Source organism: Carassius carassius, chromosome 38, assembly GCF_963082965.1.
Source record: "Carassius carassius chromosome 38, fCarCar2.1, whole genome shotgun sequence".
NCBI lineage: Eukaryota > Metazoa > Chordata > Actinopteri > Cypriniformes > Cyprinidae > Carassius > Carassius carassius.
Genome location: NC_081792.1, coordinates 22,125,860 through 22,145,328, shown reverse-complemented (window position 1 = coordinate 22,145,328; position 19,469 = coordinate 22,125,860). Strand labels below are relative to the sequence as shown.

General features: G+C 35.3%; 1 protein-coding gene across 5 annotated transcripts in view; it reads left to right on the top strand.

Annotated features, from left to right (window-relative positions):
• The window catches only part of LOC132119570 (mitogen-activated protein kinase kinase kinase kinase 3-like), a 74,674-nt gene that overhangs the window by 32,703 nt on the left and 22,502 nt on the right, over positions 1–19,469 (top strand). For 4 of the 5 annotated variants that reach the window (XM_059529643.1, XM_059529642.1, XM_059529640.1 and 1 more), the window contains exons 3-13: positions 4,659–4,749; positions 6,093–6,157; positions 10,483–10,538; positions 10,732–10,779; positions 10,994–11,036; positions 11,926–11,998; positions 12,088–12,219; positions 12,646–12,708; positions 13,079–13,160; positions 13,501–13,617; positions 14,128–14,202. In XM_059529643.1, coding sequence (XP_059385626.1) covers positions 4,659–4,749; positions 6,093–6,157; positions 10,483–10,538; positions 10,732–10,779; positions 10,994–11,036; positions 11,926–11,998; positions 12,088–12,219; positions 12,646–12,708; positions 13,079–13,160; positions 13,501–13,617; positions 14,128–14,202 — 845 coding nt within the window. The remainder of the gene's footprint in view (positions 1–4,658; positions 4,750–6,092; positions 6,158–10,482; positions 10,539–10,731; positions 10,780–10,993; positions 11,037–11,925; positions 11,999–12,087; positions 12,220–12,645; positions 12,709–13,078; positions 13,161–13,500; positions 13,618–14,127; positions 14,203–19,469) is intronic. The other variant, XM_059529644.1, reaches the window with a different exon arrangement.

Sequence of the window (19,469 nt, the reverse complement as noted above, 5' to 3'; positions counted from 1 at the left end):
TTTGCAATATTTGAATTCTTACAAATTTTGTAATCAAATAAATGCAGCCTTGGTGAGCATAAGAAACTAATTTTCAAATAGATTAAAAAAATCTTATCAACCCCAAACTTAGCCATTAAAGAATGCGATGGTCAAACATGATAATACATATACAATATTCTGAGTAAATATAGTCAAAAATATGTTTAAATTCATCTTATTAAAGTGTCTCATTCCAGTGGCTTTAGTTAATAGCTTCCTATGTAGAACATTCAAGATTGTCAAGCTATTGAAAAGCAATATTCAACTTCTCTTTCATCTTCATATAACAGTTGACATTGGATATGGGCACGTTTTAATAAGGATAAAAAATTTGTGGAAAAGTAGGACTGAAATATGAGTGCTAGATGGGACAGGATCCCTTTTAAATGGTTGATGAGAAATCAGACTTCAGTAAATATAACCCTTATACCTATTAAGTTTTTTTCCCTAATATGCACATACTGTCACACTTTAACACTTACAACACATTCTGTCGCATCAGTGGTGCTGTAAGCCCTGCACACACACATGCACGCTGACACGCATGTCTACTGCAGTGACAGTTGAGTGTCTCTCCCTGACAGTCTCTCTTGCTATCCAACCCCTACAAACATGCCCAAGAGCGCAGACTTGTCCCATTTCTGTGTGCAACGACATGCTTTAATGAAATCTATTCAGAATTGTTTGTTATTATTTAGATTTTTTTTCCTTTGAACAAAACCATGACAGTGCTTGTGCTGTGTATTTGTTTGTATTTAAAATTCTGATTCACAATAATTTGTAAAGAATAGCTAGATACTGAAGGTTAATCACCGGTACAGAAGCATATTTTCTGTGCTTCTGATCAGATTTCTTGGGCACTTTCTAATAATGAGATTTTGAAATATTAAAAATAAAAACGTTATGTTAATGTTCATTTTAAATGAACAAAATTGTAATTGTTAATTAAATGTAAATTTTGATTTCTAAATATACTATTGTTTATTCAGTTTTAATTCATGCTTGTTCACAATACTTTAAATGCTAATGCATTAGTATATATGTCGACATTACCATTACCAAGATTAATAAATTATTCATTTTTATTTTGTGTTACCTAATACAGTAACTAATGTGAATTAGGCATGGGTAAGTGTGAGATTTCAACGGAATGACAACCTCAAGCAAAAATATAATGGTTTCACGATATTACGTTTACAGCTCTAAAATTACTTATTTTTTTTAAATTCAGTGTAAAAAAACAACTTTTTTCCCATTGAAGCAAAATATATTTTGTTTTAAAGCCCCATACAGAATATTTGGAACAGTAATATTTGCTTCTTTTTTTCTTTGATCTGTCTCTCAAATGTTTGCTGAATTGTTGATACCATACAACAACAATACCATGTTGATAATTTTGAACTTTGTTGAACTTAGTCAATCACACTTTGCTCAGATGTCTTTGGATCTTAATCAGCTGTATCATTTCAGAGATCATGGCTACTTTGGTGCGTTTGGAGTCTGTTTATTATGTATTTTCACTCTAATTAGTTTTAATTTAGTACAAAAACAAGCCCACTTCTTTTCTTGGCTTTAGTCGTTTACTGGTGGTACACAGAGAAAAATCCCACTAATCACTGTTAATTTTCTCCAGGATCTGTTCTCTGCAGCCTTGTCTGCTTGTGTCCATGTACAGTAATGGAATTTGGTTGGGAAATTTACCAGACCTCTAGACGGGCTTTCATCACTTCTGCACATAGAAAGGCAACCAAGGTTTAAGTGTGGCTCTTAACTGTCCCTTCTCAAATCAGTTGCACACCTCCCACCACCCCGTCTGGCTATTCATAAAAACACTTAAGTACATTCCTCACAACACATACCGCATATATATACACTAACAGTTTTCATGTAACTGCTGCTTAGCAGGAACTGTTTTGCCTTGAAGCTGGCCGTTCTGCCCATCAGACCCTGAAGAAGTTAGTTTCAATTAGCATGTGTCCCTACTCAGAGATATGCCTCACTGCAGCCTACGCTGTGAATAGTAGGCTATCTGCTTTTGTTTCCCTCAAAGGAGGTAAGAGGTAGTCTCTCGCAGCTATCTGCCCCATATGTGCAGGGAAATGTCACTGCCTCTGTGGAACGCTCACTGGATCACTTGCCCCGGCAGGAAGTAAGTGTCACCTGACCCCACTGCTGCGACTTCACACTTCCCTCAGGGAGCAAATGTCTTTTGCACAGAGCTATACTCAAAGGACATTATGCAAAACTTCTTAAAGCTTATCCTTCCTTCAGTCTGTGGGTTTGGAATGAAAACATTCCTTGTAATTGGTCTTGATTTTTTTTGCATTGCATTTTATGCTGAGTACAATGTTAATCATTTACAGTCTAGTTGAACTAGAACCGAAACACACTTTGATTAAATGTCTTTGAATCGAAATCAAAGACAATGTTATTGCATTGCATTTTATTGTATATTTTATTTTATTGTTGTTTGTTACATTCATGGCTTGTTATAATAACAAAACCTCAGATTTATTGTATATGTAATAAATAAATAAATAAATAAATAAATAAATATATATATATATATATATATATATATATATATATATATATATATATATATATATATATATATATATATATATATAAACTATTTAGATAATGGTTATCTATAAATATATACATTACCACAATTTAAATGTCTTATGTGTAATTTTACCATTTTTTTCCCCAAAAAGACAAGAGTCATAATTTTAGCAATTCTATTTGGTATTGTATTGGTGCAAATTTTATAAATACTCTAATCAATTATTTTTTTTACATTTCAGACTAGTTTACATTTACATTAAAACATACTGTGATTGTATTAGATGACACAGTATGTTTTGGATTTGTGTACCAGGGTTTTTACATGATAATCAAAAAAACAACAAAATGGTAATGAAATCGAGGTAGATTCCAAAATGTGCTACTTTGTACTGTTTTGTAAGAGTAAATGCATTAATAAGTGACCTTTCATCTTGTGAATGCGATCATTGGTGCCTGCACCCAGCTTGGGCCGTTCAATTTAATGGTAAATTGCGCAAGTTAAAATATTTATCTTTGCCCCACTATGTGGGAGTACAAGGAGTGTGCTGCTAGTGTAAGTGGGAGAGAACAAGGAAAAACCGTTAAAAAACTTTTAATGAGCCTGCAGCTTCCATCATTAAGCAAGCAGTCACAACAAAGTGACTTTGTTCTCTCCCGCTCTCTCTTCCATCTCTCATAATCTGTCTCTCCTTCTCTCTTCCTACTCGTCTGCCTGTCTGCTCTCTCACACACACACACACACACACACACACACACAAACACACACACATTTATAGAGCAAAGCCAGAGATCAAGGTCAGCTCAGATGGAGTTGGGCCAGAAGCCCCCACACAAGCATTATGGGTGATTGCCTTCTCGTGTCACCCATCAGCTGATAAGTTACCAGCATTTCAGATATTCAGTCTCTGCCTGTTACTCTGTCTTTCTCCGTTCTGTTTTTCCATCTCCTCCTTTTTCTTTTACAACAACAAGTATGTGTCTCTGAGTCTGACGGATGAAGGGCCTTGCTCAATACCTCTTTGCTTCCAAATGAGCTGTGCTAGCATAACAACAGAGCGTTACTGGTTTGAGAAAGAAGGGACGTTTAGATGAGGGGCTTGAGTCTCCATCAGCAGTCGATGCATCAAGGCTCTGATGCTTTCTGAATGCCAAAGAGAGCTCAGTGCTGTATAGGCACTACATACATAAGCGCCCTCCCCTCTCCTATCGTCTTATGCATGATTAAACAAGCATCCTATGCGATATGTAGCTTTCGTGAGGATTTGGTATCAATTTCTATTAGGAAATGCCTTATTAGAGATGTTTTCTGAGACATGCTATTACTATTACTATTACTAACTATTGCAACCACTAACAACTTTGATAGAAACACATTTTATGCAAGCAATCAAATGGAAACACACATGCTTGGTCAAATTCGATTTTTATTTACATTTATTTAAATTAACTATTTAAATGTTTGTATATTTAATTTGAATTCAAATTTGTTTAATTATTTTCCCCACAGAATTAACTTTTTTAGTCATTTTCACTGAAGAATATGATTTAAATTTGCATTTACTTTTTATTTTATTTTATTTTATTTTCATAATCGGACATACATACATTATAATATATATATAACATTTGTGGTGATATTTGTATTATAAACCTGTTTTTAAAAAGACTACTTCAATTTTTAGCAATTTTGGTGATGCTAGTGGTGAAGAAATTAGGTAAACAAATATAGTTACTCTATTATTTTTGACTAGGTAACAGTTACATTAAAACTTACTGTGATGGTATCAGATTGTAATCCTTGGCACTTTAATATGTATACCATGCTGTTGTATGTTTTCCATTTACATAAGGGTTTTTACATGATATTCACAAGAATACCATATGAAATCATAGTAGATTCCAAAATGTTACACACATTGTTCAACTTTTTTCATCGTCATAAATGGATTCGCTGAATAACTGTTTTGCCTTATCCTGGCAGTTCATTGGTTTGTGTTCACTGGTAATTTCTCTGTCTTGTTTACACACTCACCTTGTCTCTATCTCTCTGTGTGTTCCTTCGACAGGCGAGGACTTTGCAGTGGTTCAGCAGGAAATAATCATGATGAAAGACTGCAAGCACTCTAACATTGTGGCCTATTTCGGTAGTTACTTAAGGTATAGTAATGACCACTCTTTTACTGTTTCTGCTTTCTCCTTCACTTACTCATCCTTTCATTCTCTCTCCTCCTGCTCTGTGAGTTCCTTTTCCTGTCTAAGGTTGTTGAGTTGACACTGTGCTCTGTCGGTTGGGTCTCTCAGCTGCACTGCAGAAATAGCCACTGTGACTGCAGCACCTCTGTTTCTGCTAATTGTACAACCTGTGCTTTCCGGACAGATTTACAACTAACTAGATATTCCAGGATTCGGGTATCAAGCAAGCGTTTAGATCTTTGATCAAGGGTGCAACAGGACTTTATGATGTTTTCTTAAAGTTTGGTGGTACATGATACCATCATTGCCCATCATGGATGTACAGTTTGATAGTTTCAAGACTAGAAAGAAGGAGGTGATGCATTAACTTTGAAGCACTTTTTTGGATGTAAACTTTTTTTTTTAATAAAAAATGTTTCAAAACGTTGGTTGTTAGGACATTTTTTTAAAGAATTATTTATTTATTTTATTTTTTTGCTTTAGTAGAATGTTTAGCTACAGTGATAAAAAAATCATCCTCAGTTTGTAGAACAATAATAAAAAAATTTGTTATGATGATGCACTAACAATAGAGATCTGTGTAGCTAGACGTTCTGGAAGATTTCTAAGCATTAATGTAAAGGTTGTAAATGTTTTCTTGGGTAGCTTGTTGAACATCTTATGCATAACTGATATAATTCCTGTATGTGTATTTTTCTCTATCCCAACAGTTCTTAATATGATTTTATTATAGTAGTCTCTTGTAAACATCTTAAACTTAATGGCATTAAATTGTGTGTACAGTGTCCTGGTACAGTGTCTCATATTTGATGTTACAAAATGATTTTCTGTAGGAATTAGCAGCATAAAATAAATACTATATGTAAAACTAATGTAATATTTCATAATATTACAGTTCTTTTGATCATATAGGTGTAGCCTTTGTGAGCATAAAAAAATACAAAAGTCATAACTAATTCATAAATAAATTCTACTGACCCCAAACACAAACATTTGAACATTATTCTGTACATGTAAAGTTTTGGTAAAATTTTTATATATCCTATTATAGTGGTTTGTCTCTGGTCAGCAGTATATCTCTTAATATTAGTCTAGACATTAGTGCAAGGCACCTTACAGAAACAGAGAAGGCTGTTTTTGATAAAAGCAGTTTGCTTGTGACTTCTGACTCTGTCTCCTGCTTGCTGTGTCATGACCCAGAAAAGTGTGCATCCTTTCACTCTCCCTGTGGTGCTGCCAGGGGACTATTTCGAGACACATCGATTGAAACATAATTTGTTACTGTTTTTCTTTCTTTGGCTTTTCAGGAGGGATAAATTATGGATATCTATGGAATACTGTGGAGGAGGTTCATTGCAAGACATATATCACGGTAAGATACACCATATAAAGGTAAACAGTTAAAAACTGCAACACTAACTCCAACTCACTCAGTGGTCAGTATTTCAATGCAATGCAATACCTCTTTTCCATTCATTATTTAAAGGAATAGTTCACCCAGAAATGAAAATTCTGTCATCATTATTCATCTTTGTTGTTGAACACCATATGAGTATATTTCTTTAGTAAAACACAAAATAATTGATTTTTAAGAATTGTATTGGTCAGTTTTCTTTCAATGAAATTCTTTTCCATGAGGCTTTCGAACTTCCAAAAGTGATCCATATGACCTTTGGAGTCAAAACACAAACTGTTCAGAATGTCTCCTTGTGTTCCATGTAAAAAAGAAAGTCTGAAATGACATGACGGTGAGTAAATAATAACTAATGCTTTGAAAACGCAAAGCTTTGAAAGAAATTCCGATGCCAATTTTTACATAAATAGACTTTTCCTCTCTTCCAATGAACAATTTGATTCTTGACAGATGGCGTAAATATACAAATATTTTCTTACGCTGTTGGAAAGTGTCCCTCTGTGTGTTCCCAGGAGATAAATTTAGCAGAGCTCAGTAGAGTGGCCCTGTCAGATCATTAGAGCTCATTTTCACGGCAGCTGTCGGCAGTTCTGCAGTTTTCTCTGAGCCTCTGCGCGGGTTGGGGTTGTGCTTGGGTGTGGGGGGGTAGATGGTGTTACAGCGCTAACATATTAGCTTAGTGCCCAGCCTCACATCCCACGTTATCAACCCCCTGCTGCAACGGCTGCACTCAGCTACTGGGTCGAAGGCCTGATTAGAGCCGAGGCCGACCGACTCCAGTCCTCCCACACACAGATAGAGAAAGACAAAAGAGACATGAATAAAGTTTTAAATAAAAAAACTCTAAGTAACTCTCTGAACTAGTAAATAATCAAGAAAAAGGAATGTGAGGTGCAACAGTGGACATACTGGACATTTCTGTTGAATGGATGAATGCCTCTACAGCTGTCTGAATGTAAATAGAGAAAAAAAAACATTGTAAAAAATGTATTATATTAATCAAAAGTCACAGTGAAGGCAGTTATGTTATAAACGATTTATGTTTAAAATGAAAGCTATTCTTTTGAACTTTCTATTCTTCAAAAAAAAAATATATATATATATATATATATTAAGCACCACAACTGTTTTCAGTAATGATAATACCGTAATAATGAATGTTTCTTGAGCAGCAAATCATCATAATAGAATGATTTCTGAAGGATCATGTGAAAAAATTCAGCTTCGATCCCAAATTCAGCTTTTCCATCACTGGAATAAATTGCCATGTAAAATACAACAAAATAGAAAAGAGTTATTTTAAAATGAAACAGAAAATCTATCACAATATTACTATATTACAATATGACTTCTTTCAAAAAAAAAAAAAAAAAAAAATTACCAACCCCAAACATTTAAACAGTAGTGTAATTCACTTAAAATTAGAGGTGCACGATAAATATCGGCCAATGATTAATGTGCATCTCGCCAGTAAAGCCGGTTATCTAATCAGCAGTAAATTTCATCAGGTGCATGATTTCACATAGAGCTGCTGTTACTACACGGAGCCGTTGTTAACTGACAAGCTGCGCAAATCCATGTTCATTAGCACCATTGATTTGCGCAGCTAGTCAGTTAACCCTCTGGAGTCTAAGGGTATTTTTGGGGCCTGGAGAAGTTTTGTCATGCCTTGACATTTGTGCTTTTTTCAGTTTCTTATAAATATCTAAATGGGTAAAGACTAATCTCACTGTAATCAGCACAAACTGGGCTGTAATAATATGTGAAATGCATGTATGTACATGATTGTGTTTTTGAGAAAAAAAATATTATGCGTGGCTAGTGAAAAACTAAAAATGTTAAAACGCTTGAATAAGGCAAAAAAACACATAAAGAACAATGGTTCCCGGGATTTTTGAGAACTGGAGCTTGTAGCCTAGAATTTTTCTTTCTAAATGATGTGAAAATCATCTTGTTTACTCACTCACAGAAAACAATATATTGATTTACATTTTCTAAGACACTTTTTGTTGGTAAAAGTCATATGCGAGTAGGCGTCAACTACCATGAATATTATTGTGATTTACACCTGAGAAGACAAAGGGCCGCATAATGAGCCATTCAGTCATCTGTGCCACTGTGAGTGAGGAGAAAAGAGAATGTGAGAACAAAATAAATCTATATAATTTTATGTTTGTAGTTTATTAAGAATATATTTAATTATCCCACAACAAATTGTTTGGCATGCTTACTCCAGTCACACAATCCTTCAGAAATCATTTTAACAATCTTATTTTCTACAAAAAAAAAAAAAAACGTTTGTTGTTATTATTATCATCATTATTATTAATGTTGAAAAGAGCTGAGAATATTTTTCTGGGTTTTTAGGGGGAATAAATGGAAAGAAAAGCATTGTTTTTACATTTGTTACAGTTATCTATTTGTTATATTTATATTATTTACATCAAGCTTTCGAAGGGTATAGTGTTGTATATTGTTATTGAAACTTCATAATGTTTCACTTGATTATACATTTAGTCAGGAATTATAATTTGGAAAAAGTCTAACTAGTAAAACGTTTACACGTTATGTGAAAACTAGTACAAGTATATAAATAAATAAAAAGAGACTTACTCATGTTTATGATCTCTGCTGAATAAAGTGCTTCATTCTTTTTTTCTGAGGAAATCCATTTCTCAAATCCTCAACCACATCACATCTTTTTGGGGTGAATTATGTGTTATTCCTCTCATCGCGAAGCAAACAGTAAAATAAAAAAAACTTGAACAGTCTCGCTGCTTTTTCTTCTGTTATGGGCGTATTCAAGCTGCGCGCTTCAGTTTGAATCTGAATAGCGCGTTCAGCGCGGGGGCGTGGTCACATTAGATATAATGAAGGGAGACATGAAAAACAGACATCGCGTTGTTTTCATATGGATTACTTTATCACAGAATATCTATTTTCGGCGGCACTTGTTTAGTTTAAAAATAGACATGTCAAGCTTTCTATAGATATCTCTCTCATGTATTTTCGTTGAGTATTCACGGAGTTACAGTTCATTTAAATGACGTGTTTGTAAAAGAAGATCAGCGCAGACAAAGGCTGCAGACAGCGCACCTTGTTTGTTATCTTTATTTTATAAGTGCACAAAGTTTTGTTGTTATTATGTCTGTATCCAAAAAAAAGTAGACCCTTTACAGATTCGATTGATGTATTGCTCTTATCTGTACGATTAAAACTGAAAGTGTAATTTAAGTTCTTTTCGGGGTTATCAGGAGAAAATGACTCAAAACGCGTATCCGCGTTAATCGACTTGATAGGGTTAACAACGGCTCTGTGTAGTAACAGCAGCTCTATGTGAAATCACGCACCTGATGGAATTTACCACTGATTAGATAACCGGCTTTACTGACGAGATGCGCATTAACATCCAATATTTATCGTGCACCCCTGCTTAAAATATTTCTTAACATGAAAATAAAAATGTTCTTATTCAATGTAATGCTTGCTATTAAGAAAAGCTTTTTTTTTTTTTTTTTACACGCATAGAAACAACTTTCCTTTTCAGATGACGTCACCAGGCCCTCTTATTTTTCAAGCCATTGGAAATGCATCGTATTTCAAAAGTAAAATGGGTTGTGGACACCATTTCATAATTTTAAGCCTGTCTCTTCCGTGTTCACTGTCTCTTCCTCTCTCTTCCTTCAGCCCATTTATTATTCACTCCTTCCCATTAGCACATTTTCTGTTTTTGTGACATTTTAATAAGCAATAAAAGTCTATTGACTTAAAGAAGATTAGCTGCTCTGCTGAAGTGTCAGAGGCTTCGAACCGTCAAACATTCTGCATAGTTTCAGAGAACAGACAAATGAGTTTCTCAGACCCTCTCAGACGGCTTTTCAGTTTTCTTTAGTAATGTTTCAATTCTTTTTTTTTTCAATCAGTAGTCCATTTAGAGTTGTAGAAAAATTCAGCTCTATGTTTGGTCAGGTTGGACATGCAATCAAATACATTGTTCCTTGTGTTCTTGATAATCTCGTCTCAATATGTTCTGCTGGGTAATGCCCATAAGTAGTGCTTTTGTCAAACATTCTTTCCAATATGGCATGGGAAGTATCAATGTTATATCTGTTCTCTTGATTTAAAGGGAATGTGCTGAAGTTATTTATACACACTTTTTTATTGTAGACAGCTCAATTACATTCAAGCTGTTTAACTAATATTGTAATATGAATGGGATTTTCATAATGTTTTTTTTATTATTATAATAATACTGCTAATGTACACTAAATATGTCTCCACAGTTACTGGGCCTCTAACAGAATCACAGATAGCATATGTAACTAGAGAAACCCTTCAGGTAAGCCATTTTACTGGACGTTGTTTTGACAACCAAAGCAGTCTGCTATGACCATGGAAGCTGCTTTTTGAATTTTTAATGGTCGACATGTTGACAGATATTCAATTTCTCCCTGTTCTATCTCTAAAAAGCAGTTTTTGAGATGATTATGGATTGAAATGAGTTTTTAATAATATATAATTTTTCCTTTAAGGGTTTATTTTACCTACACAGCAAAGGAAAGATGCACCGAGACATAAAGGTACCATCATTTATTTCTGATTTATTCTAACTTTTGAGTGTCTTATATAAAAGTGTCTTTGTGGCAAGGAATTTATTGGTTTTCGAAGATTCCGAAGTCTGACAGATTCATTTTTACATTTCATCTCTCAAATTTACCAGTAATACATGTCTCCAAATAGTTGTTCTGCTCTTATATTAAAGTTTCATTTGTTGTTGTTTTTTATTTGAAATAGGGTGCCAATATTTTATTGACGGACAATGGTTACATCAAGCTAGGTAAGAAGATAACTATGGCGTTATTTCCCTGTCAAATGTCGAGAGCGCATTATCGTAGCGCGAAAGTACATTAATATAATGCGCGAGCGCGAATCTCTCTGCTCGAGCGTGGAATATAATGCACCCGAGCGTGAATCTCTCTGCTCGAGCGTGGAATATAATGCACCCGAGCGCGAATCTCTCTGCTCGAGCGTGGAATATAATGCACCCGAGCGCGAATCTCTCTGCTGGCGCGTGGAATATAATGCACCCGATCGCGCTCTCAGATACACGTTGCTCTTGTAAGAATTATCTCTGGGCTCGCTCAGAGAGTATGCCTGCACTTAAAACGTGTTCAGTGCAATCGCGAATCTCTCCTCTTCGCTTAAAGTAAACGTGTATGTGCTTAGAGTGTGTCCCGTGCGTTCGCGCATGGCCAAGTACTCTTCTTTTTCAATTTCTTTCTCTTTGTTTTTGGCATAAACGCTGTCAAAATGGCAACAACCAATCAGAAATAGGCTTCAACGACTGACCAATGAAAACGCGACATCGTACATGGAATCTTATTGGTTGATATTGAACCGCACATGGAACACATGGAATAAGTTCACTGAAGTTCAATCAAGACTGAAGTTCAATCGTTATATTATTGTACTTTCGCGCTACAATAATGCGCTCTCGACATTTGACAGGGAAATAACCCCATAGATAAAAGACTGACTTTCTGTTCTGTAAAATTTTTAATCTGTTAAAGATAAGGTTACTTGTCATTATTACCACCTCACATTTGATCTGCTGTGGAATTACACAGGTCTCAATGTCATAAATTATTGGTAGTGTCACTTGTACACACATATGAGAGTTGTTTGTGGGATTGTAGTAAAGATCTTTTGTTTCTTTTCCTTTGCAGCTGATTTTGGTGTATCTGCACAGATCACAGCAACACTAGCTAAAAGAAAATCCTTCATCGGGACTCCTTATTGGTATACAGCAGTTTTTTCCTAGCTTTATTGTGCCACAAACACACCTTAGAATCATGAGTGATGGTATGGTCTGTAACCCATGCTTACAGGATGGCCCCAGAGGTGGCTGCCGTGGAGAGGAAAGGAGGATACAATCATCTGTGTGACATCTGGGCTGTGGGCATCACCGCCATTGAACTAGCTGAACTGCAGCCTCCAATGTTTGACCTTCATCCAATGAGGTGAGGGTTTAAACAGCAGTATGGATCTGTTCCAGTTCAGAAAGTGCTGAATTTTTAGCTTTATCCTTAAAAAAAAAAAAAGGTATTGTAGTGACAGCAAATACAATGTTATTTCATATTTTCACACTTTCATTTGACTCAACCAATGAGTGAGAAAACAGTTCTTTTCAGCATTATTTTTTTTACAAATGTTCAGTCAAGTCATAAAAACCATTCTCTTATTTATAATAGTTTTACAAAATGAATCTACTTATAAGAGGGCATGACATTGATTCCCAACTCCACCTATTGTATTAATCACAGAACACTGGGCAGTGAAACTATATCAATGTTTCGAACTAAAAATGTTTTAGTTTTCCATATTTCCTTGCATAACCAAGCTGTTTTGTTTGCTTGTACCAATACAAACTTAATTTTTCCCTCCAGAGCTCTGTTTTTGATGACGAAAAGCAACTTTCAACCCCCCAAATTAAAAGACAAAGTTAAATGGTAAGTGATAATTACATTTTCAAGCAATTATTAGGATACCTTGGTGTATAAAATCCTTGATACCAACAGGGATTTCAGTTTCAGTCTATGGTTTATATGCCTTAATTTCATTAATCACCTATGAAATTTGGGCCAAGCACTCTCATTTGCCCTAAACAGTTGTTTTTATGAATTTTGATAAGGTCAGACTTTACATTCTCTTATCTTGTCTGGTTATGAATCTGGTCAGGTCATCTTCAGAGTAGTTTCTTCTTCTCAGTTCATTCAAATTAGCTTTAATTACATTTAGAGCTAACAAACTGCACGTCCTCACGGTTTGAAATTGTCCTTACATGTGAGATTTATGGAGACTCTTCTCTATGTTCTGAAGGACCAACAATTTCCACAATTTTGTGAAGTTGGCCTTGACGAAAAATCCAAAAAGACGGCCACCAGCTGACAAGTTATTGCAGGTAGGAGGGGCTTTTTTTGCATCTTCTAATTTTCAGGTTTATAATGTTATTGAATTACAGTTGTTATATATTTTTTCTTATATATATATATATATATATATAAAAGGCAAAAGTATAATTTAATATATATATATATATATATATATATATATATATATATATATATATATATATATATATATATATATATATAAGGCAAAAGTATAATTTAATGCAATTTATACATTTATTAATTTTTTTATATTTTATATATGTCTTTCAAGACTCTTTACTGACAGAGGACAAATTATATACCTTTAAAGAACATCTAACATAGCCATTTCAACCATCTACTCCCCAGCATCCCTTTGTATCCCAACCGTTAAGTCGTATTTTGGCGATTGAGCTGCTGGATAAAGCGAACAACCCTGACAACTCGTCCTACACAGACTTGGATGATGACGACCCAGAGCCGGAGGTACAGTATATCTCCCTGTGTGATTCTCAGTGTTCTCACCGATATCACTTCAAGAATGACGGCCCCCTCGGGACTATTATTCACAAGCAGAGCCTAGAAAACGGCAGCTGATAGAACCGACACGTTAGCCTCTCAATCCTACGAGCCGAGACGTCAAGTTTAACGAGCCCCATGAGTTAATATATTCAGTATGTCGAGCCTTTTATTGAGGTGATATTTTTCAATAGCTTGCTTTCTTCATTATAAGCCTGTAATTGCTGTTTTAATGCCAGTCATTCATTTCGATTGTCTCTTAAGTTTATATGCTGGCATCTCATCCGGTTGTGCTACAGAGCTACTTCTGCTGATAAAGATTTGTGAAATCTTTCACAGTTCCCCAGCGAGATTGAAGAGTTTTTAAAGGACGTAGTTTTCCTTCATTTCAACTCTCCCTGTTCTACCCATTTCCCCAAGCTTCCATTCCTTCTCACTTCCTCTCTTTTTTATTTTCCCCCTCTCCTGCTCTTGAAGTTTAAATACAGAGGATTGTTTTTACCAGTCTCTCCTCTCTCCCGGCGAGTCCTTCGCTTTGCAGCTCGCAGAAAGGTATCAGGGGTGTGCGTGTGTGTGTGTGTGTGAACACCTGGAAATGTTTTGATTAATAAGTGTTAATGTAGTGGTGATGACTTCATTATGATTTGGTGTTATGAGTGTTGTGTTCCTTTATGTTCACCTTTTTACATTCTTTTTTGTTCAGAAGTGTTCATAACCTAGACAAACGTGTTTGTGCATGACGTTTGGTTTCTTGTTTTCTCAAGTGGTTGTGAAGTCAAATTTGTGTGTGCGTTACACAGGTATGCCAAAGGATGTTTTAGGAAGTTTTGCGCTCTTGTCGGATTTTTGATCGGAGTGTTGATTCTTCAAAGGGTCGTTTTCGGAAACGGAAGCTCAGTTCAGAAGAGATTTTTGTCTGGCCTTTTTGTGCTGAGGTTTGCTTCAAGGGTTTAACAGAACATCAACATCAAAGAGCTTTTAGAGCATGCGTCATAGAATACAAATAATGTTGAATATTGACCCCCAATCAAGGAAAATAATAATACAATTTATTTTTCATATTTAAATTGAAGTTTATTTTTATTATTATTTTAATTTTGAGTTGTTATTCTCATTTTCATTGAATGTCATTTTGTAAAATATTGATGATAATTATGTGGACAAAATCAATAAAAAAAATCACTCATTTTAATCTGGTAAATACAATGCAACAAAAAAATTATATAATAGAAATACTTTCTAAATATAAACTGAATTTGAAATATTAGATAAATAGGTTATATATGTTAATGTAAGTTGTTCATTTTGTTTATTTAATTTTTGTTCATTTGTATGTTCATTTTATTTGATTTTCTTTTGAAACCTGCCAAGGCAATGTATATACAATGTACATAAATTTGCCCACTTACAAAGAAATGAAGGGTCTGTAATTTTTGTGGTAGGTTTATTTTAATGGATAGAGAGAATATCAAGCCAAAAATAAATAAATTATAAATTGATTTGAATTTCAACGAATCAAATAAATTTGATCCCCTAGCAAAACTTGGTGGAGAAACTTTTGTTGGAAATCACAGAGGTAAGACGTTTCTTGTAGTTGGTCACCAGGTTTGCACACATCTCAGGATGGATTCTGTTTCACTCCTCTTTAAAGATTCTCTCTAAAACCTTGAGGTTTCTTGGCTGTCGCTTGGCAACTGAAAGTTTCAGCTCACTCCACAGATTTTCTAGAATTAAGGTCTGGGGACTGGCTATAGGCCACTCCATGACCTTAATGTTCTTCTTTTTGAGCCACTCCTTTGTTGTCTTGGTGGTATTTTGAGTCATTGTAATGCTGGAAGACCCATCCATGACCCACCTTCAGTCTTCTGGCTGAGAGAAGGAAGTTCTCATCCAAAATTTTACAGTGCATGGCCCCCTCCATCGGTCCTTCAATACAGAGAAGTCTTCCTGTACCAATAGCAGAGAAACAGTCCCAAAGCATAATGTTCCCACCTCCATGCTTTACTTTAGGGTTGCTGTTCTTGTGGTCTTGTGGTCTCTCCCTCCAAACACAGCAAGTCGAGTTGATGCCAAATAGTTAATTTTTTTTCTCATATGACAACAGCACTTTCTCCCAAGCCTTCTCTAAATCATTTACATGGTCAGACGGGCCTGTACATGTGCCTTCTTGAGCTGGGGGACCTTGCAGGCACTGCATGATTTCAATTCATTGCGACAGAGTGTGTTTCCAATGGTTTGCTTGGCAACTGTTGTCCCAACTGCCTTGAAATCATTAACAGGCTCCTCCTGTGTAGTTCGGGCTGATCCCTCACCTTTATCATGACCGTCCTTTCCTCAGGCGAGATCTTGCATGGAGCACCAGACGGAGGGTGATTGATATTTATTTCCATTTCCAAATATTCACACCAAAACTGCTCTACAAAGGCAAAAACCTTAACTTGCTAGAGTGTGAAACTAAGAAATATGACTTTATAATTTTTTTACTTGTCCAGCCAAATTAATTAAAGGTTGTATACTGGAAATTTAACAGTTAGATGTTTTGGTAATGAAAATTATCTACATTAAAAAATGTGAGCTCAAACGTTATTTTTACCCCTATTTTGAAGTTAATGTACTCTGCCTTTGCATTGCATTGTCTGCAAAACATGAGAAGTCACACCAAGGCAAAAGGCAGTAACTTCTATATTATCAATGTTTGGTTGCTGATCACCATTTACCAAATCGTTTTAGTAACACCTGTATAAAATCTAGTGATCATGGGCTGTCTCATATAAGCTATTGCATATAATAATGTGACCGTATTAATTAGTTAATTTATTTATTTATTTATTGACCGTAACAAGCAGAATAGAAGTCAAATATGAGTGGATAGCGTGGACAACAATTTATTTGCTATCTTCAGTAACGTAAAAGAATGCTAGACATAGCATAATTGCTTTTATATTGATTTGTATGAAATAGCCTAACCTAAAAGAACGACTTATGGATTGATGTGAATGCCAACAAGTGGAAATAATGCTCAGAATACTTGAGGATTAAACATCTTCGATGACATTCATTGCCATGGATTGATTTTATCGGGTTACAAGAAAAGGTAGGATATGGATTTAAAAGTGAACTGTTAGTAGGCTACTGATTTTATTATGATTGATCATGCTAGCTACGGCATTCGAGTCCACACGCGTCCAACTATTAGTGACAGCCAGGCGAATAATCTGCAAAAAAAAAGTCTCATGTCTTTAAAGGTTATTCACCATTACATATTGCTGCCAATGTATCTAGTCTTTACAGTGCTTTGCGGCAGACTTTAATGAACAGTAAAACAATGGTAGAACTCCGTATAACTCTGAACCTGCACCGTAAATTCATATTGACGCACAGCTAAACGAAGTCAGAACAATGTAACTCAATTTGAGCATTCCAAACAAAGTGAACTGGTGTTATACGGTGCTCTGCCTTGGTTTCCCTGGGGATTTTCGAAGTAACGGTTGAGACGATCCATTATTTTCTTGGAAAAACAATTAAATTTACTCAGGATACTTATACACATGATAAAGGATGTCTTAAATATCCCAAAAATATCAATAACTCATTTTCGACAAAAATCGAAGTTACAGTCTTTTGCCTTTGCACGGCAGAACAGTTTTCTCCTCCTCAACAAGCTTCTTGCTGATGGTTTTGTAGCCCATTCCAGCCTTGTGCAGGTCTAATCTTGTGTCTGACCTCCTTTGACAGCTCTTTTGTCTTTCCAATGGTGGTGGGAGAGGTTTGAATGGAAGATGCACTTTCTACGGACTGGTTTCTCTAATACTCATAACAAGATGACATTAGGAGTAATTTCTAAAAGTGACAGGACTAATCTGTGTTCCACTTGGTTAAGGAACCAATCTTGGTAGGGGATCAAATACTTATTTTACTCACTGAAATGCAAGTCAATTAAAAACCTTTATATAATGTTTTTTTCTGAATTTTTTGTTGATATTCTGTCTCTGTCCATTAGAATAAACTTACCATAAAAATTATAGACCCTTAATTTTTTTTGTAAGCGGTCAAACTTACAAAATCAGCAAGGCATCAAATAATTATTTTCCCCAGTGTATAAATAGTCTATAATACATAAGACTATTTTTAGGACCACTTTTGAGTTTATAATTCTCGTAATTTACAATTTTGCAATATATTAATTAGAATCCTGTCTGGAAAAAGTTTTTTTTTAATTATTATTATTTTTTTTTTTTAATTAAAGAACAAATAAGCAAACAAATAAAAAAATACTTCACAGTTTAAATATTAGCCCTACACATAATGATGTTAATTGTAGTTGTTCGTTTTTAATTATTTTTATGTTTTGGGTTTTAGTGAGATATAACCCAAACATGTTCTTTTTTTTTTAATAAAGTTAATATTCTGGATTTATTTGCCATTTATATACTTGTGTATCTTTTTTGGAAAGCATAAATAGTATCTTTTAGTGACTGTACCATGTGACCCAAGTGCTAAGAGGTGTGATAGAATATTCACAGGCATCCGCTGAGAGAAGGGCGCAGTGTTTGGCATGCTGTCTATTTCTATTTCAGAGCCCTGCTGTGTCCTTGTTGTCTGAAGGTCGTGCGTCTGTTCCTTTGTCTTATCTCTCCTCATCACATCTACTTCAGCGACAGGGCTGAAGCTGAAGTGAAGGATGTCCTTCAGTGACTATTTTGCTTCCTGGACCTGTTCAGAATTCACATGTCTTTGTGTGTTTGTGTGATGCTTTTGCATGTGTTTCCATATCCACATGCATGTGTGCATCCGTACTTGTGTGTGTATGTCGCTGATGGAAGGTGTTCTCTGATTCGTTAATGACAGCAAACATTTCAGGGTAGTCATCAGGGACCCAGCTGTCAGATGCCCAATAGGTTGTAATGATTTTCTCTTAGGCTGCAGTGAGACAGGACAGATAGGGATTCAGAGGGTCAGCATCAAGACCCCTGCTCTTATCAGAGAGTGATGCCTGGCATGTATTTTTAGCTTCCAGAGTTTGCCCTCCACTGAGTTTCTGGCGATGTTACTAAGTGATATCTGAAGTGTAAGCATTTAAGCCGCTCTTGTCTTAAACGTATTGATGGGTGCTGATTTTGCTGATGGGTTGTTTTTATCTCAATTGGGCCTCTGATCTGCTAAGAATGGCACACTGATACGCAAGCTATTGATTGAGCACAGCTACAATCTTGAGTTTTTTGCTTGTAATGTAGTTTACATATAACAGTGATCGACCGATACTGGGGTTTTCCAGTAACCAACGCTGATATTTAGAGAGCAGTGTGACCCGACGACCTGCATAATGCATTGAAATGATGGCAAATTAAGTGTACCCAAATTTGCTGGAATTATTGTCTGAAATCTACAACCCGAATTCCGGAAAAGAGTTGGGACATTTTTTAAATTTTAATAAAATGAAAACTAAAAGACTTTCAAATCACATGAGCCAATATTTTATTCACAATAGAACATAGATAACATAGCAAATGTTTAAACTGAGAAAGTTTACAATTTTATGCACAAAATGAGCTGATTTCAATTTTGATTTCTGCTACAGGTCTCAAAATAGTTGGGACGGGGCATGTTTACCATGGTGTAGCATCTCCTTTTCTTTTCAAAACAGTTTGAAGACGTCTGGGCATTGAGGCTATGAGTTGCTGGAGTTTTGCTGTTGGAATTTGGTCCCATTCTTGCCTTATATAGATTTCCAGCTGCTGAAGAGTTCGTGGTCGTCTTTGACGTATTTTTCGTTTAATGATGCGCCAAATGTTCTCTATAGGTGAAAGATCTGGACTGCA